Genomic DNA, 22,185 nt, shown 5'->3' with positions numbered 1-22,185 from the left:
TTGGAAAAAAATCTAAAAAATAATTTGTTTCCAGATTTTGATGCAGATTTATGGAGAATCGATCCACAAATCGTTTAAGGTATTCCTCTCAAGAATCGGAGTAATATTGGCCAAGATATGCCCTTCGCAGTGGGCCATATATTTCTACCCAAGCATTTTCCACATTTTGAAGGGGACATCCCATAAAATTTGGAAAAAAATCTAAAAAATAATTTGTTTCCAGATTTTGATGCAGATTTATGGAGAATCGATCCACAAATAGTTTAAGGTATTCCTCTCAAGAATCGGAGTAATATTGGCCAAGATATGCCCTTCGCAGTGGGCCATATATTTCTCCCCATGCATTTTCCACATTTTGAAGGGGACATCCCATAAAATTTGGAAAAACATCGAAAAAATAATTTGTTTCCAGATTTTGATGCAGATTTATGGAGAATCGATCCACAAATCGTTTAAGGTATTCCTCTCAAGAATCGGAGTAATATTGGCCAAGATATGCCCTTCGCAGTGGGCCATATATTTCTCCCCATGCATTTTCCACATTTTGAAGGGGACATCCCACAAAATTTGGAAAAAAATCGAAAAAATAATTTGTTTCCAGATTTTGATGCAGATTTATGGAGAATCGATCCACAAATCGTTTAAGGTATTCCTCTCAAGAATCGGATAAATATTGGCCAAGATATAGCCTTCGCAGGGGCCATATATTTCTCCCCATGCATTTTCCACATTTTGAAGGGGACATCCCACAAAATTTGGAAAAAAATCGAAAAAATAATTTGTTTCCAGATTTTGATGCAGATTTATGGAGAATCGATCCACAAATCGTTTAAGGTATTCCTCTCAAGAATCGGAGTAATATTGGCCAAGATATGCCCTTCGCAGTGGGCCATATATTTCTACCCAAGCATTTTCCACATTTTGAAGGGGACATCCCATAAAATTTGGAAAAAAATCGAAAAAATAATTTGTTTCCAGATTTTGATGCAGATTTATGGAGAATCGATCCACAAATCGTTTAAGGTATTCCTCTCAAGAATCGGAGTAATATTGGCCAAGATATGCCCTTCGCAGTGGGCCATATATTTCTCCCCATGCAATTTCCACATTTTGAAGGGGACATCCCATAAAATTTGGAAAAAAATCGAAAAAATAATTTGTTTCCAGATTTTGATGCAGATTTATGGAGAATCGATCCACAAATCGTTTAAGGTATTCCTCTCAAGAATCGGAGTAATATTGGCCAAGATATGCCCTTCGCAGTGGGCCATATATTTCTCCCCATGCAATTTCCACATTTTGAAGGGGACATCCCATAAAATTTGGAAAAAAATCGAAAAAATAATTTGTTTCCAGATTTTGATGCAGATTTATGGAGAATCGATCCACAAATCGTTTAAGGTATTCCTCTCAAGAATCGGAGTAATATTGGCCAAGATATGCCCTTCGCAGTGGGCCATATATTTCTCCCCATGCAATTTCCACATTTTGAAGGGGACATCCCATAAAATTTGGAAAAAAATCGAAAAAATAATTTGTTTCCAGATTTTGATGCAGATTTATGGAGAATCGATCCACAAATCGTTTAAGGTATTCCTCTCAAGAATCGGATAAATATTGGCCAAGATATAGCCTTCGCAGGGGACCTAATATTTTCGATAGATTAAAAAAAAGATAACATTGTGATAATTTTAAATTAAAAATGCCAACGACGACTGTTTGTTAAGTATTTTAATTTATTTGTTGTGATTGAACCTTGCACCAAAATAATTTGCTCTGACTAAAGCTTATTATGGTAGTACATAAATCACAATAGAAATGTCTTAAAACACACCCAATATCATGATGAAAAATTTCGGTTTTTAGTTGTATTAGATTGGGTTGATTAACTATAAATATTATTTCTAGCCATTTTCATTCAAAACGCGTCTTTGTTCCTTAAATTATTTTGACTACGTGACGATGTGAGAATGCGGCCGGCCGAGTCGGGGGTCTCGTCAGAATTTAGTGAGTAATTTTGAATCTATGTATAAACTGTATGGTGATAAGCGAATTGTTCGCTGAATATTCCGTTGGTTATACATATTTCGATACATATATTTTAAGTATGTACAATAGTTTAGCGATAAAGTTAATATCTATTTGGGCAGACACAAAACACATAAGCTATATTTAAGAATTACGCGTGGCCATGCAAAGCGGATGTGTTGCAGTACATGTGCTCGCCCGGGCTGCCCAGGTTCTCCTCCACAATTCGCAAGGGCTCGTTTGTGGGATCTAAGCTCATTCCACGCTGAAGGCTGCCACTGCCGCCACTATTATTGGCAACACCTTGCAGCTGCAGCTGAGAACTGAAGCTCTGGTGCAGATCGTTATCATATATTCCCGTGCCATGGAGCAGGTCACCAGAGGTGCTCGACTTCAAGTGGGCTCCCAGCTCGTTGATGGGCTCATGGCTGGAGGATGGCTCGAAATTCGATGAACTGACGTGGTCCTTGGGGTGGGATGTCGGGAATATGTTGTCGTAACGTTGCCGAATCGAGTCCACAACATCAAACAGATTCTTAGCATCCAGCGCCAAAGCGTGAGCTGCCGATAGCATACTCCTAAAAAAATGGATAACCATTAGAAAGGTTCGGACTTTATTATAATAATATCCATTCGCACTTACCTGCGATATTCACAATCCAGGGTAGTGTCGCTATATTGCTGTGCTAATCGCATGGCTGATACCAGTTCATGCATATCTTTGGAAAGTACTTGATGTGCCATTTGCACTTCCCTAAAAATATCAAAAATTATATTTAATTGGATCGGATAATAAATAAATAATATGCTTCCTTACTTAAGTGCCTGTGCTGGAAAGAGTACAGATATTCGGTCCACTGACGTCAGCAGGTTCCTCAACTTGACGCCCACATTCTTGACCAATTCCAAATAGCCTTCCGTGTTGGCCTTCTCCACACCTTGTGACAGCACCATTATTGATTTTACCACCATTGTGGTGGCACAATAGACTTCATCATCGGCGCGATTTAATGGCCGGCTGGCAAGAGAACCGCCAAAGTTTCTGGCATTAGAGCCTGTGTGATCTTCGCCGATGGTATGACCGGACAAGTGATCCGCCGAAGAGTTGTTCGATTTCAGCGACAGAAGATTGGCGTTGGGCGTCATGGGACGGGAGCTGGAGTTTGAACAGTCGGGCAAACTAGAGGGCCCGGCTGACATAAGGTCAAGTCTTAGCATCTGTTGCTGATGATCGAGAAGAGCTCCATGGGGTATCGAGCTGGAACGTCGTCGCTAAAATAATATTTTAATTATTCCACTGAATTATGATTTAAAAATTTTAAAAACTTACCAGCATTTCCTCTTGGATCAGCCACTCGCTATCACTATTGCTATCCTTTCGCTGTTGTCTTAGCTTTTCGCCCATAACATTATGAATAGCCTGAAAAGTAAGAAGTAATTTAAAGATCTATACTTTTAAGTTAAAAAAAAAAACAAAAACTACTAACATAAAACAAATTCTTAAAAGAAAATCCAACAAACTAAAGACTCAATCAAATCAAGGGGATAAAAAATCAAAACTTCTTCAGCCAACATCGGGCCAAACCTGATTTCCCATAGCCTCAGCCTGCAAGGTGGCCATGCAGACAGCTCCATCGGATGCACTAGGTCCCATTGCAACATTCTGCTGCCCGGAGAGCATCCACTGCCGCTCCCATTCTCGTTGATTTTCCATGTTGTGTGGCGAGATGACTCCAAATGAACTGCTGGCTGGACCACTGGGTGGGATATTTTGGGGATGCACTCCCGAGCATTCTGGGACTGGAACTTGTGGCATCTCCACAGGACATAGATTCATCATTGGACTGCATTGTTGTTGCTGCTTGGTGGACACACAAGTCTTCAGGCCAGCTCCTCCAAAATCATAGATCTCCTCTGGCAGAGCTTCGCACTCGATCGATGTCTTCATTTGCTGACGATAGGCATGGAAATATGTGTTGCGCTCCATGCTCCTTGATCGTTCCGCCGTATTGGTGCAATGAGGCGGCGGCTTTGGATTGTAGAAAACTAAATTCTGGGCGGACATCAGCGATTGATGGCGCTCTAAGCTGCCGCCCTTTGAATGCATCGCCTTGGCGGGCGCTGGCTGATGTCGCTCCAGACTGCCGTATAGACTATAGCCGGCCACCTTTGACACAGCTGGATTGGACACGTTGTTCTCCATTTGCATTTGATCCTCGGTGTGCGGAGCACAAACGACAAAGCTACTCTTCGAGGGCAAACTACCCGTAAACATACCTGCCTGATGGGGAGTAAGGGTCTCTAGAGGGTTAGCTACTGCGCTAAGGGAGTTGGCCATTTGACTGGCACTGCTGTTAGTGGAAAACTGGGTCTTGAGTCTTTCGGATTCTGCGATGGGATCGAGCTTAAGCATATCGGCTGCCGGAAGCTTTGTGGTCTTGAGAGAAACTTGCGACTTGCTGTCATCTAATTCTACGGCTAGAGTGTTAAATACCGATGCTGGTGTGGTGTAGGCGGCCGGATTGATGCCACGTTTCTGGTTCTCCATCATCAGCTTGGCCAGCACGGCGGGGTTTTGGGCAATGATGTATGTTTGAGGTGTCGAGGTTGTTTCATTCGCATTGGGCATCAGGGTCGAAAGGTCTATAACCAAAAGTACAATTTTAAAACCTTTACAGAAGTATATTATGGGCTTGGTTACCTGAATCGTGTATAGCTCTCGATGGCTTCATGGGCGGAATGTCGACATCGTCACTGCCCACCCAGGACATGGTAGCCACTCGTCGGTGCTCTCGTTTCAGAGTCTCCGACGAGCTAATGCTGTCCTCAATCAGAATTTCCCTAAAATGATTTTAATAATTACAACATTTGTGTCTTTTGGTTTTCTTTTTTGGAAAAACTTACTGAAGTGTCTCTTTAATCCGCTTGAAATTCGGTCTTTTAAGTGGTTCATAAGCCCAACACTGGGACATTAGTGAGTAAAGTCGCGGTGGACAGTTGGGAGGCAACGGCAGGCGCTCCCCGTTCTCCAGTTTTGAGATTACATCGCTGTTCTTAACGCCCTGGAATGGCTTGACGCCCAGCATAAGTATTTCCCAAATACAGACACCTGATTAATTCAAAAGATTAGTGTCAGTTTAATAAATTTGTTGTTTCTCCCTCGTTGCTCCTCCACTCACCAAACATCCACACATCGCTGGCGGTGGTGAACCTACGAAAGTTTATCGACTCCGGCGACATCCATTTGATGGGCAGGGCCACTAAAACACCAAAAACCAGTTTATGTTATAAGGTCACAGCTGTGAGATATTCATTCATTACCTGTGGGTGTCGAATGGTAATACGATTGATCGGAAACCCAGCGTGATAATCCAAAGTCAGCCAACTGCAAGAGTCGATGGGGAATATAAACAAATCATTGAAAAGATGTATCCACAAACCTTCACACACGTGGGAGTGCTGACGAGAACGTTGCGAGCAGCAATGTCGCGGTGCACAAACTTCTTGGACTCCAAGTAGCTCAGAGCAGTTGATAGTTGGTAGCAATATTTAAGCAGAGTTCCATGAGTTAATCTAAACAAAAAGATTAATTAGATGCTTGTAAGAAATAGCTTTAATTCACTCTTCACCTTTCGCTGTTTGTCTTTAAGTATGCCCGCAGCTCCCCAAGCTTTGCCAACTCCATGACTATCCAAATCGGCATTACACTACAAATGCCTATCAATCGTATAATATGAGGGTGATCGAATTTCTGCATAATATCTGAAAAGACAAGAAACATCAGAGATAAACATTCATCATAGCATAAACCGCACTTACAAGCTTCTGCCAAGAAGTTCTCTGTCTTCTCGGGATCATCGTTAGCTTTGCATGTCTTTATTGCCACTTGAATGACGTCGGGCCTTCCATCGGCGTTTCTTTGGTTGCTATTACTACTGTCTTTGCCATTTCCCACATAGTTCTTGGCCTTGGCCGACTTCGGAAGAGTGTATGTGCCAACATAGACATCTCCGAACTGGCCCACACCGATCTTAGCACTTGGGGTAATGTGGGCCCTGTCCAGCTCATAATTGCGAACAGTGGGCGTGGAGTAGTCGCCCTCCCCCTCCATTAGTCCAATCTCGGCGTAGTCATCCGTTAGCATGGGCTTGGATGGACTTGCAGTTGATTTATTTGACTCCAGAGTCGCATTATTGCTGGAGGCCTTGGAGCTATCATCGCTGGATGCTGATGCGTTCGTTTCCCTCTGCCAAATTGTGAATTCCAGGTCTTTTGATAACAATCTGCAGTAGCCGTCGATGAGGTCGGCAATGCTCTCAGCCGTCTGGAACATAACAAAAATAGCATTAAAACGAGATAATTGTAATAATCAAAGACAGAAGTCCACTCACATTAATTCCATTGCACGTAATAACCAAATCTTCCACATTATTCGATGCTGAGATTTTGATCTGAGTCTTGATCTTCTGGCAGTTGCAGTTTAAGTGGTGTGACTCCGATTCGGTTGCATTTTCGCTGGCCTTGGGCAGCTTTTCCTTTGGTAGAGTGCATGTCTTTATTGCAACGACATCCCTGAACTGAGCCACATTCTTCAAGCTCGCTTGGGGATGGGTCTGATAAGAGATTCCTGCGAATACAAAAGTATAAGGGGCTGTTGAGCAAGAAGTGTTTATGTTTCCCATTCAGAAGAACCATACCGATGTGGGGGCCGACGTGTAGGATACCAGATATATTCCAGGCAGAGCTCAGTGTCACCGAGAATTGCTCAAAGTTTGTTAAATAAATATTTTTCAAAAGATCGAAGAACCTGCAACGGAAAAGGTAATTCAATCGTACAACCACGTGCCTTGCCACAATTAATCAGAATTTGTCTCACCGTGTCAAGTACTCAATGTCATTGTAATTGTAGACCTTTTTGTAACCGACCTGGATCATTTTCTTAAGATTCTTTGGCTTTGTTGTGGCTATCACAGATTGTGGAAGAAAACTCTTAAATCCCATTTCCTTTTCAATGTAGTCGATGTGTTGTCCGGGCTTCTTGTCCGGGGCCTTCACCGTAATGTTCTTGAAGAAGTGACGAATGCCCAGGCAGCACAATTGGACCGCCACATCGGTGTCGATCGCTGCTACATTGGCCTGGATGAAATCTTCCTTCACCTGATTGAAATAGTAGAAGCATGTGGCCTTGTCCTCATCGAATAGATCCTGAATACTGTTGGGCACATAGCGCACCCTCAGCTCCACCCGCCACACTCTGTTGGCGATGACCCTCTTTCCCTGATCCGGATGGTGGAGCATTCCCTCTTCGAACTCGACCTTGGCGACCTCGTTATTGGGACAGTCCACATTGGCACAGCCCGGCGTCAGGATGTGCGTAAGGACCTTCTGCATGGGTGTTGTCCTGGCCAACCAGATCACCTCCTTGCTGATCATGTTCATCATCCGACAGGCATACCTCTGGATGCTGGGCGGTCGCCCATCCCGGCCCAGATCCTCGATGGTCTTCCGGATCACATTGAAGACGGTCTCCTTGACACTGAACTTTACCGCCTTGAAGCTCTTGTTGGGCATGTGCACATGAATGACGTACTCGTCGAGGAGCGCTGCAGAAGAGATCAATTAATTAGTGGGTGCTTTTTCGGGGAAAATCTGGAAATTGGACAGCCCAAACCAGAACTCCTACTCACAGTCATGGCTGGTGGGCGGCGGTTGACTGCTTTCCACGGCGTTCATGTTCCACCAGCTGCCGCTTGGACAAACCTTCAATCCGCGATACAGACACCAGATGCGTAGTTTTTACGGTAGGGGCCGGATAGCGATTGCATCACACGGTAGTTAGTCGGAAATCCTGTGCCAATCTTCGGACAGGTGGAGGTAAAAGACGTCGGAGAGTGAAAGACTTTCCACCCCGTTCGTTATGAATTTTTGTTGTGGCACCGAACCACACCTTAACTCTCTTCCGCCTCTGCCCGCCCACTCTCTGCGATGGTCCGAAACGACGCACGATCGACGGTCAACTTGGCCGAATTCTCTAATCTGGCCGGGAAAGCGCGATATTCGGTTATTGCCAAACTCTCGGTTTATGAAAATACATCTGTTATACATATATGCATCTGTTTATACATACATAGCAGTCTGGGCTGCCAGATGTGAGGGGTTGGTGTGGTTAATGGACCAATAACTGAGAAAACCGAACGCTGGTCCTGATGGCTCCCCGCATCACCGACTTAATTTAACTAATAACGCCCGCAATGGCCGTGCCAGGCCTGAAATGTCTATTTTCGAATAAAGTAAATACTCTGTAGAGGTGGAAAGATACTGATAACAACTTCGATGTATTGTTTTGATGAAACTTGTTATCGAATAACAATACCATCTCTATGGCTATCAGAAAAAGGCATTGCCAACTCGTACAGAACTCCCATCTCTAATCAAATACAGCGACATCTACAAGTTCTTCAAAACGCGAAAAGGTAAGCCAACACCAGCCTTTTTTCATCAGAAAAAGTAATATAGAAGGCATTTTGTCGTGGCATTTTGATCCGTTAGAGTGTTACTCGATTCTCTGGGGTTCATTGGTGTTCAGTGGTATTAAAATCGAATATAAAAATGAATCTTTCCTATTGCCCAAACCATTTCGTACATTTGGACTACTGTCCAAACTAAAAAATGGTTATAAAAACAAAGAAAACCGTGTTCCTGCAATATGCATTTGTATTTGCCTAGCTACTAGCTATATCTTTTGGCTAATCTTGAGTAGAATGAAGCTGTAATCATTAAACCATATTGCAGAAGTCCCCGAACACGTTGAGAGGAATGTCGGACTCCGAAGTTAGCAACATGTCGGACAGCGGGTCCGAGGATGGATCGATTTCCAACAAATCGCAACGCAGCGCCCGCTCCAAGTCAAGGTCGAGGTCCAGGTCCCGGTCCGGATCGAGGTCTGTGTCCAGATCCAGATCCAGGTCCCGCTCCCAGTCGGGTCACTCCCGCTCAGGATCAGAGTCTCCACAAGGTCGTGGCAATCGCCGGAAGAGCGATGAGTCCGGTGAGGAGGAAGAAGAGCCGCCGGGCGAGGACATCGACTCGGAGGAGTACGAAGAGGAGGAGAATGACGACCATCCTAGGAAAAAGAAGAAGAAGGAGCGTTTCGGTGGATTCATTATTGATGAGGCCGAAGTGGACGATGAAGTGGGTTACTCTCTATTCTCCATCAAAACAAGCACTAATCTATTTTTCGGTCACAGGTCGACGAGGATGAGGAGTGGGAAGAGGGTGCCAATGAAATAGGCATTGTAGGAAACGAAATAGATGAACTGGGACCCACGGCCCGGGACATTGAAATCCGCCGACGAGGCACAAACCTCTGGGAGTAAGTAACTTCTACAGAACAACGTGTTAACTAACTAACCTCATACCTAATCCTAGCACCCAAAAAGAAGATGAGATCGAGGAGTACCTTCGCAAGAAATACGCCGACGAATCCATCGCAAAAAGACACTTTGGCGATGGCGGAGAGGAAATGTCGGATGAGATCACCCAGCAAACTCTGCTCCCAGGAATCAAGTAAGATGATCAGGCCTCTAGAACTATATAGCACTTCATGATTTCCATTCTATCCTTACAGGGATCCCAATTTGTGGATGGTCAAGTGTCGCATTGGGGAGGAAAAGGCCACCGCCTTGTTGCTGATGAGAAAGTTCCTGACCTACTTGAACACCGATGATCCTCTGCAAATCAAATCCATTGTCGCCCCCGAAGGCGTCAAGGGATACATCTACTTGGAGGCCTACAAGCAGACCCACGTCAAAACGGCCATCGACAATGTTGGCAATCTGCGAATGGGCAAATGGAAGCAGGAGATGGTGCCCATCAAGGAAATGACTGATGTGCTGAAGGTGGTCAAGGAGCAGGTGGGCCTTAAGGTCAAGCAATGGGTGCGTCTAAAGCGCGGCCTCTACAAGGACGACATCGCTCAGGTTGACTACGTGGATCTGGCCCAGAACCAAGTCCATCTGAAGCTACTGCCACGCATCGATTACACAAGAATGCGCGGTGCCCTTAGGACCACAGCAACGGCAAGTTTTAATTTCAAGAATCCAAGAATCTGAAATCTGAGAATGTAAACTATTTCAGGAGTCGGATGATAGCAAGCGCAAGAAGAAACGCCGTCCTCCGGCAAAGCCATTCGATCCAGAAGCCGTCAGGTATACAAATAGATAGTTTATTATTTGTATCTCATTACTAACCACCTTAAATGCAGAGCTATTGGCGGCGAAGTCCATTCGGATGGTGATTTCCTGCTGTTCGAGGGCAACAGATACTCGCGCAAAGGATTTCTCTACAAGAATTTCAACATGTCAGCCATTCTGTCGGATGGAGTTAAGCCCACACTGGCCGAGCTGGAACGCTTTGAAGAATCTCCAGAAGGTAAGCATAAATAAATTATATAAATATTTAAGAAAAATAATTAAATACCATTGTTTGCAGAGGTTAACTTGGAAATCATGGGCACTGCCAAGGACGATCCGACTTCAGTTCATTCCTTCTCGATGGGCGACAATGTTGAAGTCTGCAATGGTGACTTGGAGAATTTGCAAGCCAAGATTGTGGCCATTGATGGCCCCATGATTACTGTGATGCCCAAGCATCAGGATCTTAAGGTTGAGAACCCTAAAAGCTATAAAATTAAATGGAAACTCATCAACTTTTATTCCAGGATCCCTTGATTTTTAAAGCCCTCGAGCTGCGCAAGTACTTCAAGACTGGAGACCACGCCAGGGTCCTGGCCGGCCGGTATGAAGGCGAAACTGGTCTAATTATTCGCGTTGAACCCTCACGGGTGGTTCTCGTTTCGGATCTGACCAATCATGAATTGGAGGTCCTGCCGCGGGACTTGCAGCTGTGCTCCGATGTGGCCACTGGTGTGGACTGTCTTGGTCAGTTCCAATGGGGAGATCTGGTGCAATTGGAGTAAGGTTTCATCCATAATTGATAATGAATCTGAATTAATGTTGGACTCTTCGAATAGCTCCCAAAATGTAGGCGTTATTGTTCGGCTGGAGCGCGAAAACTTCCATGTTCTGGGCATGAATGGAAAGTGCATCGAGTGCAAGCCCACGGCTTTGCACAAGCGCAGGGAGAACCGGAATACGGTGGCTCTGGATGCGGATCAAAATCAGATCCGTCGGCGCGATATCGTGAAAGTTATGGAGGGACCCCATGCCGTAAGCTGGTTCTTTTATTTTTAAAGGTTTTATTTAAAAAATCTTCATCTTAGGGCCGCTCCGGTGAGATCAAGCATCTGTACCGCAGTCTCGCCTTTCTCCATTGCCGCATGTACACCGAGAACGGTGGCATATTCGTGTGCAAGACTCGGCACTTGCAGTTGGCCGGTGGCAGCAAGACGAATGTCAACAATGCTGGAACTCTGGGTGGTCTAGGATTTATGTCACCGCGCATCCAGTCGCCGATGCATCCATCCGGAGGTCGTGGAGCTCGTGGTGGAGCACGCGGCGGCAGGGGAGGATTCCGGGTGACACGAGATCGAGAGATTTTGGGCAAAACCATCAAAATCAGTGGTGGACCTTACAAGGGAGCCGTGGGAATCGTCAAAGATGCCACGGAGAGCACGGCTCGCGTGGAGCTGCACACCTCCTGTCAAACGATTTCGGTGGATAGGAATCACATTGCCATTGTTGGAGTTCCCGGCAAGGAGGGAAGTGTATCCACTTATGGACGTACTCCGGCGCGTACTCCTGGCTATGGAGCCCAGACACCCAGCTACACCGCTGCCGGCTCCAAGACACCGTTGGTGGGAAGCCAGACTCCCAACTGGGATACCGATACTCGTACTCCTTATGGTACAATGACTCCATCGCACGATGGCAGCATGACGCCACGTCATGGAGCTTGGGATCCGACGGCCAATACCACGCCAGCCAGAAACAACGAATTCGACTATTCGCTGGAGGAGCCAAGCCCAAGTCCTGGCTACAATCCAAGTAATAATTCCCTTTCTCCCATACCTCTTCCATGCTCTAATTTAAATCCTTGTTTTAGGCACTCCTGGCTATCAAATGACATCGCAGTTTGCACCACAAACACCTGGTACTCTGTACGGATCGGATAGGAGCTACAGCCCCTTCAACCCCAGTCCTAGTCCAGCCCCATCTCCCTATCCAGTTGGGTATATGAACACCCCGTCGCCATCGACCTACTCCCCGAATACTCCGGGCGGCATTCCCCAGTCTCCGTACAATCCGCAGACACCTGGAGCCAGTCTCGACTCCTCTATGGGCGACTGGTGCACTACGGATATCGAAGTTAAGATCCACACGCATGACGATACCGACTTGGTGGGACAAACTGGCGTTATTCGCACGGTTTCCAATGGTGTTTGCTCCGTTTTCTTGCGCCAGGAGGATCGCAGTGTGTCTATTGTGAGCGAGCATCTTGCTCCGGTGCCTCCGAACAGTGGTGACGAATTCAAGGTCATCTACGGGGAGGAGCGCGAGTCCGTGGGCCGAGTTCTGGCCAAGCAAGAGGGAGACGTCCTCGTCTGCAAAATCAACGACGAGGTCAAGATGCTGCCGGTGAACCATCTCTGCAAGATGAAGTCTATTGACTAAAGAGAATAATTTGTTAGGCGCCTTGCTGCAGCTTCAATTAAATAATCAGAACATGATACAAATTTCATTTAAATTAAAAAAAAACATTGACGTTTATTCAAATAATATCAGATATTGCACATTTAGCATGTTTCGGGTATTAATCTTAAGGATAAAGTAACAATAAAAAATTATTTGTTGTTCATTTGTGTGTTTTTATAAAAAATGTAACTAATACTTTTTAAATAAACCGGGAAATACATATTTAAATTTACAATAAATATTTAACTCGCAGGAAATTGTCAGCCCTGGTTTTAACATTGCTTTAACAGTTGAGGGTTTTAATAATGATGTTGCCACTCTTTTTTCAAACGGTCTTAACCGATTGCGGAAATGTTATATTATAACGTTTTAGTAAGTTATTTCTTGATAAATCTTTTAAAAATAAATTAAAACCTCATGCAATTTGTTTAAAATCTACAAATTATTTCAATAATCCAAAAAACATAGTTTGAAAATTTGAAAGTGCAGACCAAAACGCGTTAAGACCACAATACGTGGTATTTGGCCAGACTGCCCTCCTCCCATCTGGCAGCACTGGTTCCCTCTTTTCTTTTCGTTTCCGGCGAGGTATGCACCATATTTGAGCTCCACGTTTTTTTTTGTTTTCTTTTATTAATAATTCCACTTTTATTTTAGATAAATATCCATAATGACGGTAGGTTGACACGTGGGCTATGTGCTGTTACTCAGCATGGGCGTCTAGGCATTTATTGGAGGGCAGAAACAAAGGGAAAACGCCCGAAATGCGGACCGAAAGGTTATTTTTTGCGTGGTTATGAATCGGAAGTGACGATGTCCATTGGTTGTTTTGCAGGCCGCTGCCAAGAAGGAACCCAAGATTAAGCGCGACCCGGCGAAGAACCCCATGCGGGATCTGCACATCCGCAAGCTCTGCCTGAACATCTGCGTGGGAGAGTCTGGTGATAGGCTTACCCGTGCCGCCAAGGTACTTGGACCCGGAATATGTTATTATCAGTGAAACTAATTGTTTTCGTGTCTGCAACAGGTGCTGGAGCAGCTGACTGGTCAGCAGCCTGTCTTCTCCAAGGCCCGCTACACAGTGCGCTCCTTCGGTATTCGTCGTAACGAGAAGATCGCCGTCCACTGCACGGTGCGTGGCGCCAAGGCCGAGGAGATCTTGGAGCGTGGTCTGAAGGTGCGCGAGTACGAGCTGCGTCGCGACAACTTCTCCGCCACCGGTAACTTCGGTTTCGGCATCCAGGAACACATCGATCTGGGTATCAAGTACGATCCCTCCATCGGTATCTATGGTCTGGACTTTTACGTTGTTCTGGGACGCCCAGGTAAGCTAATCGTCGGCCCCGCTTCGGATAGCCACGCACTTAATTAGGTATCTCTGTCACTTGAGGCACTGATGCTCAGTAAATGTGCGCAAATCAAAGAAGATGTGCTCAGTTGGATTGGCTACCCATTGCCTTGCCAGTCCACACGGTACAATTTCGACACCACACCACCTCTATATCCATTATTCTTAAACTAACTCCATCCTATACTCCATTTGCAGGCTACAACGTGAACCACAGGAAGCGCAAGTCCGGCACTGTGGGCTTCCCCCACCGCCTGACAAAGGAGGATGCCATGAAGTGGTTCCAGCAGAAGTACGACGGTATCATCTTGAACAGCAAGAAGTAGAAGCTAACTACTCCTAACCATGTTTTTTAAGAAGAATTCTAAAATAAACCTTGGCTTGTGTCAACACGTAAAACTTGAAAATTATAATTGTTAAAGAATGTAGTTAGTTAGTAAGTGGTTTTAGTTAGTTAATGGATTATTTTTGATGGAAACTGGTATTCGGTTGCCCTTTTAACCCTAGCCCTTATTTTCAATGTCAGGCCATGGGTGAACTTGAACACTTGCGTGGGCGAATGAATCGGCAGCGGATGTGGGTGCCAAAGTTGAAGGTGGCCAAATGTTTCAATAAATCGATGTCGACACTACCACCTTGTCGGTTGCCATGACAACCTCAGGTCCTTTGCAGGGCCAAACATGCCACAATTATCACGGACTTTAGCTGTAAACAAAATAGAACCGATGCCAGTTCAATAATAAAATGGGAATGTTGCACAATTTGGCCGACTTGATAAAGATTAAGAAGGATAAAATGACGATCCTGGTCCTGGGCCTGAACAACAGTGGAAAATCATCCATAATCAACCATTTCAAAAAGTCCAGTGAGCAGACCAGTATTGTGGTGCCCACAGTTGGTTTCATGGTGGAGCAATTCTACAGTGAGTGAAAGTGAAGGATTTCCCTGAAAAATCCCATCTAAAGTTTTTGTTCAAAGGCATGTCTGGTGTCAGCATAAAGGCGATTGATATGTCGGGCGCCACGCGGTATAGGAACCTCTGGGAGCACCAGTTTAAGAACTGTCATGGAATAATATACGTCATTGACTCCAGCGATCGAATGAGATTTGGTATTATCCTTTTTTAAAGACCTTACTTCTATGATGATGGAGTACTACATTTGTTTCAGTTGTGGTCAAGGATGAGTTGGATCTGGTCCTGCAACATCCAGACCTGTCCAACCGCATAGTGCCAATTCTTTTCTATGGCAACAAGTCCGATGTGGAGGACTCCTTGTCTTGCGTTAAAATAGCAGCAGGTTCTCAAGTTACTTCATTTAATTAAATTTTATTTTAAAATATTACTATTGTTAGCCCTGAGATTGGAGAACATCAAGGAGAAACCGTGGCACATCTGCTCCAGCAACGCCATATCCGGCGAGGGACTCGGCGAAGGTGTCCAATGGCTCATCCAGCAAATGAGATTCGCGATGTTGAGCAACAAAGACGCCACCAAAGCCAAAGCCAAGCACTCCAAATAATCATCTAAATCTTTAATAAAAATATCGTTTGTTTTTTGAGGTTTTTGGAAATCAACAGAAATTTATTTTTATTTTTAATTTTTTTTCGTTTCGCATACAAGGACATTCTTCGTTTCATTAGAAATTAACACAGGCACACTGGCCTTCCGTTCAATTAATCATAATGTAAATTCAAATTATTCAATTATAATTTAGCAGTCTAGGAAATTGGCTGCCATCAAGAGTTCTAATGCGATCTCGGGTGCGATCGGGAATTCGGGAATTTCGGTAGAACTATTGGTGTAGCGAACTTTATATGTGAAGTACATGCAGACCTTCTGTAGAACGTGGGATCTGCAAAAGGAAAATCAAAGATTAATAATATATAATACGAAATTCTACAAAATTTGCGAAATGGAAAACCGGAACCGGCTTCAGTGCGATTAGTTTTGATACTTAGGATTACGTGTATATATAAATCCGGGGACTAGATTCGTTATAAAGGTTTTATATTTCATGCACCTGAGCAGTGCATGGTATATACATATATATTTGTATATATATAAACATATATGGGATTGTGAGTCGCCGGTCAATAGGTCAGCCGGATGACTTTGCTAGACAGGCTGTTGCCCTGTTGATGGGTGGGACTCTGGCGCTACTTACGGTATCTCACGGAAATGCACTTCGTTGGCCTCATTCTCGGCAAATTGGCCCGGTCCGGACAACATCGCCCGGATTGTGCCGGAGGTAAGAGCGTGCTCGCGTTTTACAACAAATTCATGGCCGTCCGAGGAAATCAGCTTCACGTACATGGCGTCCGGCCCCTCGACCCCGCCATAGATTTTGTCGCCGCGTTGCTCATCCATTGCTATCATCTTGATAAAGGGAGGTAAGGGATGGATTTGTCAACTTAAGTAGTTGCCAAAAATTGCCTATTATTTATTTTTTATCTTACTTGTCAAAAGTCAGTGACACTCACACACGAACGACAAAACTAGGGGTGTGAAACCGACGACAAATTTATCGATAGTATCGATTGTGTGATGAGTTTTTGCTAGCATACTTTTGGGGGTGGCTATAATTATACTCTTTGAAAAGGCCTAAAAGTATGCAATACGATGAACCAATAAAGAAGATATATATTCTGGATCTCCCTGGAGGTTGACCTCCCCAAGTCGATATAAGCTATAAGATAAACATCTGTCTATTTTTTTTAGAAGCAAACTAGTTTATTAGTTTTAAAAATAATGACTACAAGTCGGGATTGGAATGGAAACAGTAGACTATATCCCACAGCTGCCATTTAAGGAATGTCCTTTAGGGATAAATGATTTTTTCTCTCAAATAACCTCATTTCCTTGAGAACCATGAGCCCACGTCTCCATAGAAATATACTCCTCACTTTCAAGTTTATTTTAACATAACAATGCTCATTATTCAAACCGGTTTCATGACTCAATCGCTTTTTCGGCCCAAATGGTTTAGGTTATGAATGACAATTATGCCATATGATTGTTTCAATCGATAATATAGCCCGAAAAACAAATCACAGATCATTCACACAGCCGGCATCTCTTTATTTGGAAACAAAATAATATATATATCTATAGAAGCTTTCTCCAGAACCCGATTTTTAACCGAAAAAACAAGTAACTCTGGAATGCCCACGTCAGTGTTATCATGTGATGCCCTCTCCTCAAGGGCAAGTAATTATTTTGTTTGGAAGAGTTGGGGCAGGTTGGGACTTCCAACCGGCTAATAAATAAAAGAAAATCTATAAATAAATCCCTTCATGAATGACTAGACATACATCAAGCATAACCCCAATAATACAAACAATCGAAATTTCTGGGAGACTATATATATTCAGTCTTCAGTAAATGAGGAAATGTACATACATCTACAGATATATATATATATATGTTTGCTAATCCCCCCAGAGATATAGAAAGAGAATATTTAGGCTTGTGAACAAAATTGGATCCGACTTTATTGATTACGTTGTTAAAAGAACAAACAAATTACAAGTGAATTCTTGTTCTCGTTTTCTCATTTTTTCTCGCAAAACATTGAATCGAGAATCGGAAATTCGAATTAGGGGGGCAGGCAGCAGGGAGGGTTGGAAATTTTAGTTCTCGTCGACCTCAGCCTCTTGTTCCTCCTCGAATTCGGCATCCTCGTCGGCGGTGGCCTCCTGGTACTGCTGGTATTCAGACACCAGATCGTTCATGTTGCTCTCAGCCTCAGTGAACTCCATCTCGTCCATGCCCTCGCCGGTGTACCAATGCAAGAAAGCCTTGCGACGGAACATAGCGGTGAACTGCTCAGAGATGCGCTTGAAGAGCTCCTGGATGGCAGTGGAGTTGCCAATGAAGGTGGCAGACATCTTGAGGCCACGGGGCGGGATATCGCACACGGCAGTCTTCACGTTGTTGGGGATCCATTCAACGAAGTATGAGCTGTTCTTGTTCTGGATGTTCAGCATCTGCTCGTCGACCTCCTTCATGGACATACGGCCACGGAAGATGGCGGCGACGGTCAGGTAGCGACCGTGACGGGGATCGCAGGCAGCCATCATGTTCTTGGCATCGAACATCTGCTGGGTGAGCTCGGGAACGGTGAGGGCGCGGTACTGCTGGGATCCACGGGAGGTGAGTGGCGCGAATCCGGGCATGAAGAAGTGGAGACGGGGGAATGGTACCATGTTGACGGCGAGCTTGCGGAGATCAGCGTTCAGTTGGCCGGGGAAACGAAGGCAGGTGGTGACGCCGGACATGGTTAGGGAGACGAGATGGTTCAGGTCACCGTATGTGGGTGTCGTCAGCTTGAGGGTGCGGAAGCAGATATCGTAGAGAGCCTCGTTGTCGATGCAGTAGGTCTCGTCAGTGTTCTCCACCAGCTGGTGCACCGACAACGTGGCGTTGTAGGGCTCCACCACGGTGTCCGACACCTTGGGCGACGGCACCACCGAGTATGTGTTCATGATCCTGTCGGGGTATTCCTCACGGATCTTGGAAATCAGCAGTGTACCCATACCGGAGCCGGTACCGCCGCCAAGCGAGTGTGTGAGCTGGAAGCCTTGCAGGCAATCGCAGGATTCAGCCTCCTTGCGTACAACATCGAGCACGGAGTCCACCAGCTCAGCGCCTTCTGTGTAGTGGCCCTTGGCCCAGTTGTTACCAGCTCCCGACTGTCCAAAGACAAAGTTGTCGGGCCTGAAGATCTGTCCGAATGGACCCGATCGCACCGAGTCCATGGTGCCGGGCTCCAGATCGACCAGAACGGCGCGGGGCACATACTTGCCACCGGAGGCCTCATTGTAGTACACATTGATGCGCTCCAGCTGCAGGTCGCTGTCACCGTGGTAGGCGCCGGTGGCATCGATGCCGTGCTCATCGGAGATGATTTCCCAGAACTGTTGGATAGAAGAGGAGGAGAAAGAAAATTTTCAAAATTAGAAAGGTGATTGGAAAAATCGATATAGAGTTGGAGAAGCCGATGACTCAGCTGGGAAAATCAATGAATCGTAAAAGTCGACCTCTTTTTGGGAACTTGCCTCTCTTTGCCTTTAAATTGCTTTAATTTTTAGGTGAAAATGAATCTTTATTGATCGAATTAAATGGGTGTACACCACCACCACACCAGACACCACTGCCAGACACAGGCCACTGACAGACATACATGTCCATGGACCTATTTGTGTCGGCGGGGCGAACCGTCGCCATCATAAACTGTGTATGGGCCGAGCTCCGATTAACATAAGTCATTCCGCTGCCATTTTTGGTGGCCACCAAGCCACCAAGCCACCAACGATAACGTCATCTGGCGTGGGTTTTGAGGCTTTTGGATCGGGGCGCAGCTGTCGCTATAGCCCCCGCCGGCTGGCTGGCAGGCTGGCTGGCATTGGTCTGACTCTCGATCCGATCTCTCTTGAATCTTGTGGAGCGTAGGATGATGCAGTGATATGAACATACATATACATCGCCCCACGCACCATGCACGACCTCAGAGCCGGGATTTTCTCGCTCTCCCCGTCCGCTCTCTCCCGTCCGTCCATTGGCTTACATCACCAGACGGAAGGAAGAGGCGGTAGCGGTGGCGGCGGCCGGGTACTTAGAGAGGCGTAGGCGTTAGCTAAGGTTAAAATGCAGCTCTAAGCTCAACTACCGACCATCTGGCGTTTTTTTTTTTTTGAGGGCATTGCGTCATCGCAGAGCCGAAAAATTAGGCTCAAGTCGTTGTTTATGTCGCGTAAACAAATAAAGTAATTTACGGAGGTACAGAGGAGGAAATGCGTGGTTGCCACTCATAAAATATATATACTATATATATATATATATATATCTTCTATAATCTATATGGAAATTCCCTTTTAAGCCATCGCCATCGCCATCACACCCATATACCCGTATTTGGGCACAACAATTGTTATGTTGCAGCTGCTCGGTTTTTAGGGTTGTTTTCGGCCTATTCTCAGGACATGGATATTGATTTTCCCGGCAAGGACTAGAAACAGGCGATGACACAGCGGATTCGTCATCGCCAGAGTCCCGTTAAGGCGTCTGCGCGCATGTGCAGCACCGCCCTTTCACCCCAAAAAGGTGTGTGTGTACTAGATAGAGATGGAGATAGAGAGACAGATGGCGATGGCGATGTCGATGGCTCTAGCAAATTCCACCATATATGGCCATCCTACTTCCAGCCAGCATCATAAAAATAAGCCAAACTTTTTTTTTTGCAATTGCATGTATGTACATGACATGCAAACGAATAATTGAAGAGTATTTTTGTATGTATGGCGTCATGCTCAGAAAATAGAAATTATTTTCACGCCAGATAAGATAGAGAAGTTGCTGGAGTAGTGCAAAAAATTAGCGGAATGCAGGCAAATCGATAGAACGAGTACATCTGCTCTCTATATACATATTTAGATGTACATACATATGTACATCCCATTTTTATGTGTATACTCTTATACTCTCGAACCGGTCAACGGCAACGACAAATTCAGCCATTTTAGGTTAAAATGACGTCATGTTTTCTCTTTAGAAGACGCATAGCGGCAAAAACCGGCCGACGCTCACCAATACTTGGGTAAAAAGCCGTATACCTATACCGTATGGCGGTATGTAAAAGTTTATGACTGATGGTGGTGTGAGTTTAGAAAACCTTTCGTGTTGTTGGTTGACCAAAAGAAAAGTACCCTTCACCATCTGTGCAGCAAAGCGGCTTTCACGTCCAAAGGAAAACTATGAAAGTATTTTGCCAAAGAGAAAATGACTCATGCATTTACCACTCACACACATGTACACACATGCACACTCATGGGCAATGTAATTGCCGACACACCCAACTATAATTACATACACGTATGTATGTATGTACATATGTTCAAGTCAATGGCCCTAAAAGACTGGCTTTCGGGAATTTGGGGCGTGTCAGGGAACTTGGTCGAAAAGTTAGTACAAAAAACATCAGACTGCAAGCTTTCCGAGATGTAGAGATCGGAAAAACACAGACAGACGCCGGGCGAGTCGCCAGCTCTCCGAGAATCGGATATACATAAACGTGAGTGTGTGCGTGAAAATGCCGGCAGCGGCCTCAATAATTTTTTGCCACATGGGCAGACGTGCAAAAATGACGCCATTTTGGCGACTGTACTCGACAATTATGCTCATAATGGTGCAAAAAAAAAAAAGAAAACACCATATACATAAATGTAAAATATTGTTTACATACCTTGGCTCCGATCTGGTTGCCGCACTGACCAGCCTGGATGTGAACGATTTCCCTCATTTTGTTTCTGTCTTGGTTTCTTAACTTTCAACTTAAAAATATCTCTCGCTTACAGCACTCGCACAACTGTTCTACACGAAGTCTGTCTCGAAAAAGTGTCTCGAGAATGCCTTGCGCTATCTGCTTTTATAGCAAGCCCAAAATATATGTATATCTAGAAATATCGATGTTTCCCCGAAAAATAATCGTACTAATTTTTCGTATATCGATGTTAGTTGGAAGTGTATGGTCACACTTCGTAGGGGCGAGAGGGATTTTCTCATCGATATTTCCAGGGATTCCCATAGTTTCTAGTGATACTTTTGAATAATTTGAATAATTCATTCTAAAATTTAAATTAGGACAATGTTTAGGCATTTAACTATATTTAAATGTATTTGGAAGTTTAATTTGTTCCTATTTAACTGGATATAGCATTGTAGAAAGGGGAAATTTAGTAAAATTATCAAAAAATGAACCCTGTTTTGGAATAATACCTTTTATATTTGAATATGTCTTTATAATTTCAAGTATTGAGTATATTATACAGTTTTCATTTACATTTATATATTTAAAAACAAAGATTTTGAAACTACGCGCCTATCGATAAGTGTGGCGGTTGTAGAATTTAAATTTGAAACTTTTCCTTTCATTTCTGCAGCAATGTCATTATAATCCCATTTATTAAAGCATTTTTGTTGTGGCCGCACTCCCGTATGAGTTTTTTTTTCACTTTCCCGGCCCGGCACTCAATTTTATCCGATTTCTGTTTCTGTTTTTTCAAATTTCGAACATCGAACCGGTAAAGCAGCTGATTTCGAAATAATAGTGTGACCAACTCAATATAATAGTGTGCCCACCCCAAAAAATGAGGTATAAA

The 22,185-nt window shown here is 44.5% G+C and overlaps 6 protein-coding genes across 10 annotated transcripts; 3 read left to right on the top strand and 3 right to left on the bottom strand.

Moving 5' to 3' along the window:
- Positions 1 to 1,716: 1,716 nt before the first annotated feature.
- Positions 1,717 to 8,352, bottom strand: Fak (protein tyrosine kinase 2 Fak). 4 transcript variants are annotated; one of them, XM_017250682.3, is made up of 17 exons: positions 8,156 to 8,351; positions 7,716 to 8,064; positions 6,905 to 7,631; positions 6,726 to 6,835; positions 6,420 to 6,655; positions 5,848 to 6,352; positions 5,658 to 5,790; positions 5,469 to 5,601; positions 5,350 to 5,413; positions 5,208 to 5,288; positions 4,933 to 5,137; positions 4,730 to 4,869; positions 3,614 to 4,671; positions 3,359 to 3,448; positions 2,846 to 3,300; positions 2,672 to 2,782; positions 1,717 to 2,606 (listed from the first exon to the last, which is right to left on the bottom strand). In XM_017250682.3, the coding sequence occupies exons 2-17, from the start codon at positions 7,759 to 7,761 to the stop codon at positions 2,180 to 2,182; spliced, it is 4,521 nt and encodes a 1,506-aa protein (XP_017106171.2). In that variant the 5' UTR covers positions 7,762 to 8,064; positions 8,156 to 8,351; the 3' UTR covers positions 1,717 to 2,179. The 4 variants fall into 4 exon arrangements, 3 of the variants coding, with proteins under 3 accessions (XP_017106171.2, XP_017106173.2, XP_017106174.2); XM_017250684.3 differs by having other exon boundaries at positions 7,716 to 8,351; XM_017250685.3 differs by having other exon boundaries at positions 4,523 to 4,671; positions 7,716 to 8,348.
- Positions 8,353 to 8,359: 7 nt separating this feature from the next.
- On the top strand, positions 8,360 to 12,769 carry Spt5 (Transcription elongation factor subunit Spt5). Its single transcript, XM_017250686.3, has 12 exons — positions 8,360 to 8,501; positions 8,821 to 9,219; positions 9,276 to 9,400; positions 9,457 to 9,594; positions 9,656 to 10,106; positions 10,165 to 10,235; positions 10,292 to 10,458; positions 10,519 to 10,691; positions 10,748 to 11,001; positions 11,060 to 11,255; positions 11,309 to 12,032; positions 12,091 to 12,769. The coding sequence occupies exons 2-12, from the start codon at positions 8,845 to 8,847 to the stop codon at positions 12,657 to 12,659; spliced, it is 3,243 nt and encodes a 1,080-aa protein (XP_017106175.1). The 5' UTR covers positions 8,360 to 8,501; positions 8,821 to 8,844; the 3' UTR covers positions 12,660 to 12,769.
- A 492-nt stretch (positions 12,770 to 13,261) lies between these two features.
- On the top strand, positions 13,262 to 14,435 carry RpL11 (ribosomal protein L11). The gene is made up of 4 exons (XM_017250851.3): positions 13,262 to 13,356; positions 13,516 to 13,647; positions 13,708 to 14,005; positions 14,227 to 14,435. Exons 1-4 carry the CDS (start codon positions 13,351 to 13,353, stop codon positions 14,352 to 14,354), a joined length of 564 nt encoding a protein of 187 aa, XP_017106340.1. The 5' UTR covers positions 13,262 to 13,350; the 3' UTR covers positions 14,355 to 14,435.
- A 126-nt stretch (positions 14,436 to 14,561) lies between these two features.
- On the top strand, positions 14,562 to 15,724 carry Arl6 (ADP ribosylation factor-like 6). The gene is made up of 4 exons (XM_017250850.3): positions 14,562 to 14,950; positions 15,007 to 15,138; positions 15,198 to 15,326; positions 15,382 to 15,724. Exons 1-4 carry the CDS (start codon positions 14,773 to 14,775, stop codon positions 15,546 to 15,548), a joined length of 606 nt encoding a protein of 201 aa, XP_017106339.1. The 5' UTR covers positions 14,562 to 14,772; the 3' UTR covers positions 15,549 to 15,724.
- Positions 15,576 to 16,563, bottom strand: EloC (elongin C). 2 transcript variants are annotated; one of them, XM_017250852.3, is made up of 3 exons: positions 16,486 to 16,563; positions 16,194 to 16,405; positions 15,576 to 15,881 (listed from the first exon to the last, which is right to left on the bottom strand). In XM_017250852.3, the coding sequence occupies exons 2-3, from the start codon at positions 16,403 to 16,405 to the stop codon at positions 15,740 to 15,742; spliced, it is 354 nt and encodes a 117-aa protein (XP_017106341.1). In that variant the 5' UTR covers positions 16,486 to 16,563; the 3' UTR covers positions 15,576 to 15,739. The 2 variants fall into 2 exon arrangements, with proteins under 2 accessions (XP_017106341.1, XP_017106342.1); XM_017250853.2 differs by lacking the exon at positions 16,486 to 16,563 and having other exon boundaries at positions 16,194 to 16,479.
- A 925-nt stretch (positions 16,564 to 17,488) lies between these two features.
- Positions 17,489 to 21,438, bottom strand: betaTub56D (beta-Tubulin at 56D). Its single transcript, XM_017250705.3, has 2 exons — positions 21,270 to 21,438; positions 17,489 to 18,945 (listed from the first exon to the last, which is right to left on the bottom strand). The coding sequence occupies exons 1-2, from the start codon at positions 21,324 to 21,326 to the stop codon at positions 17,659 to 17,661; spliced, it is 1,344 nt and encodes a 447-aa protein (XP_017106194.1). The 5' UTR covers positions 21,327 to 21,438; the 3' UTR covers positions 17,489 to 17,658.
- Between the last annotated feature and the right edge of the window lie 747 nt (positions 21,439 to 22,185).

The sequence above is a fragment of the Drosophila bipectinata genome, chromosome 2R, assembly GCF_030179905.1.
Source record: "Drosophila bipectinata strain 14024-0381.07 chromosome 2R, DbipHiC1v2, whole genome shotgun sequence".
Taxonomy (NCBI): Eukaryota; Metazoa; Arthropoda; class Insecta; order Diptera; family Drosophilidae; genus Drosophila; species Drosophila bipectinata.
This window is presented reverse-complemented; position numbering and strand designations above follow the sequence as displayed.

Excerpts from the sequence above, each read along its gene's own strand:
- RpL11 (XM_017250851.3), top strand. Across the intron at positions 13,648-13,707 it reads GGCTTACCCGTGCCGCCAAG|GTGCTGGAGCAGCTGACTGG; the intron begins GTACTTGGACCC and ends TGTCTGCAACAG. Across the intron at positions 14,006-14,226 it reads CGTTGTTCTGGGACGCCCAG|GCTACAACGTGAACCACAGG; the intron begins GTAAGCTAATCG and ends CTCCATTTGCAG.
- Fak (XM_017250684.3), bottom strand. The coding sequence starts at position 7,761 with ATGAACGCCGTGGAAAGCAGTCAACCGCCGCCCACCAGCCATGACT. Across the intron at positions 6,836-6,904 it reads GACATTGAGTACTTGACACG|GTTCTTCGATCTTTTGAAAA; the intron begins GTGAGACAAATT and ends TTTCCGTTGCAG. Across the intron at positions 5,138-5,207 it reads CAGCGATGTGTGGATGTTTG|GTGTCTGTATTTGGGAAATA; the intron begins GTGAGTGGAGGA and ends TGAATTAATCAG.
- Spt5 (XM_017250686.3), top strand. The coding sequence starts at position 8,845 with ATGTCGGACTCCGAAGTTAGCAACATGTCGGACAGCGGGTCCGAGGAT. Across the intron at positions 11,256-11,308 it reads TTATGGAGGGACCCCATGCC|GGCCGCTCCGGTGAGATCAA; the intron begins GTAAGCTGGTTC and ends TCTTCATCTTAG. Across the intron at positions 12,033-12,090 it reads AAGTCCTGGCTACAATCCAA|GCACTCCTGGCTATCAAATG; the intron begins GTAATAATTCCC and ends TCCTTGTTTTAG.
- betaTub56D (XM_017250705.3), bottom strand. The coding sequence starts at position 21,326 with ATGAGGGAAATCGTTCACATCCAGGCTGGTCAGTGCGGCAACCAGATC. Across the intron at positions 18,946-21,269 it reads GCAACCAGATCGGAGCCAAG|TTCTGGGAAATCATCTCCGA; the intron begins GTATGTAAACAA and ends TCTATCCAACAG.
- EloC (XM_017250852.3), bottom strand. The coding sequence starts at position 16,405 with ATGATAGCAATGGATGAGCAACGCGGCGACAAAATCTATGGCGGGGTC. Across the intron at positions 15,882-16,193 it reads GTGCATTTCCGTGAGATACC|ATCCCACGTTCTACAGAAGG; the intron begins GTAAGTAGCGCC and ends TTCCTTTTGCAG.
- Arl6 (XM_017250850.3), top strand. The coding sequence starts at position 14,773 with ATGGGAATGTTGCACAATTTGGCCGACTTGATAAAGATTAAGAAGGAT. Across the intron at positions 14,951-15,006 it reads CATGGTGGAGCAATTCTACA|GCATGTCTGGTGTCAGCATA; the intron begins GTGAGTGAAAGT and ends TTTTGTTCAAAG. Across the intron at positions 15,327-15,381 it reads TTGCGTTAAAATAGCAGCAG|CCCTGAGATTGGAGAACATC; the intron begins GTTCTCAAGTTA and ends TACTATTGTTAG.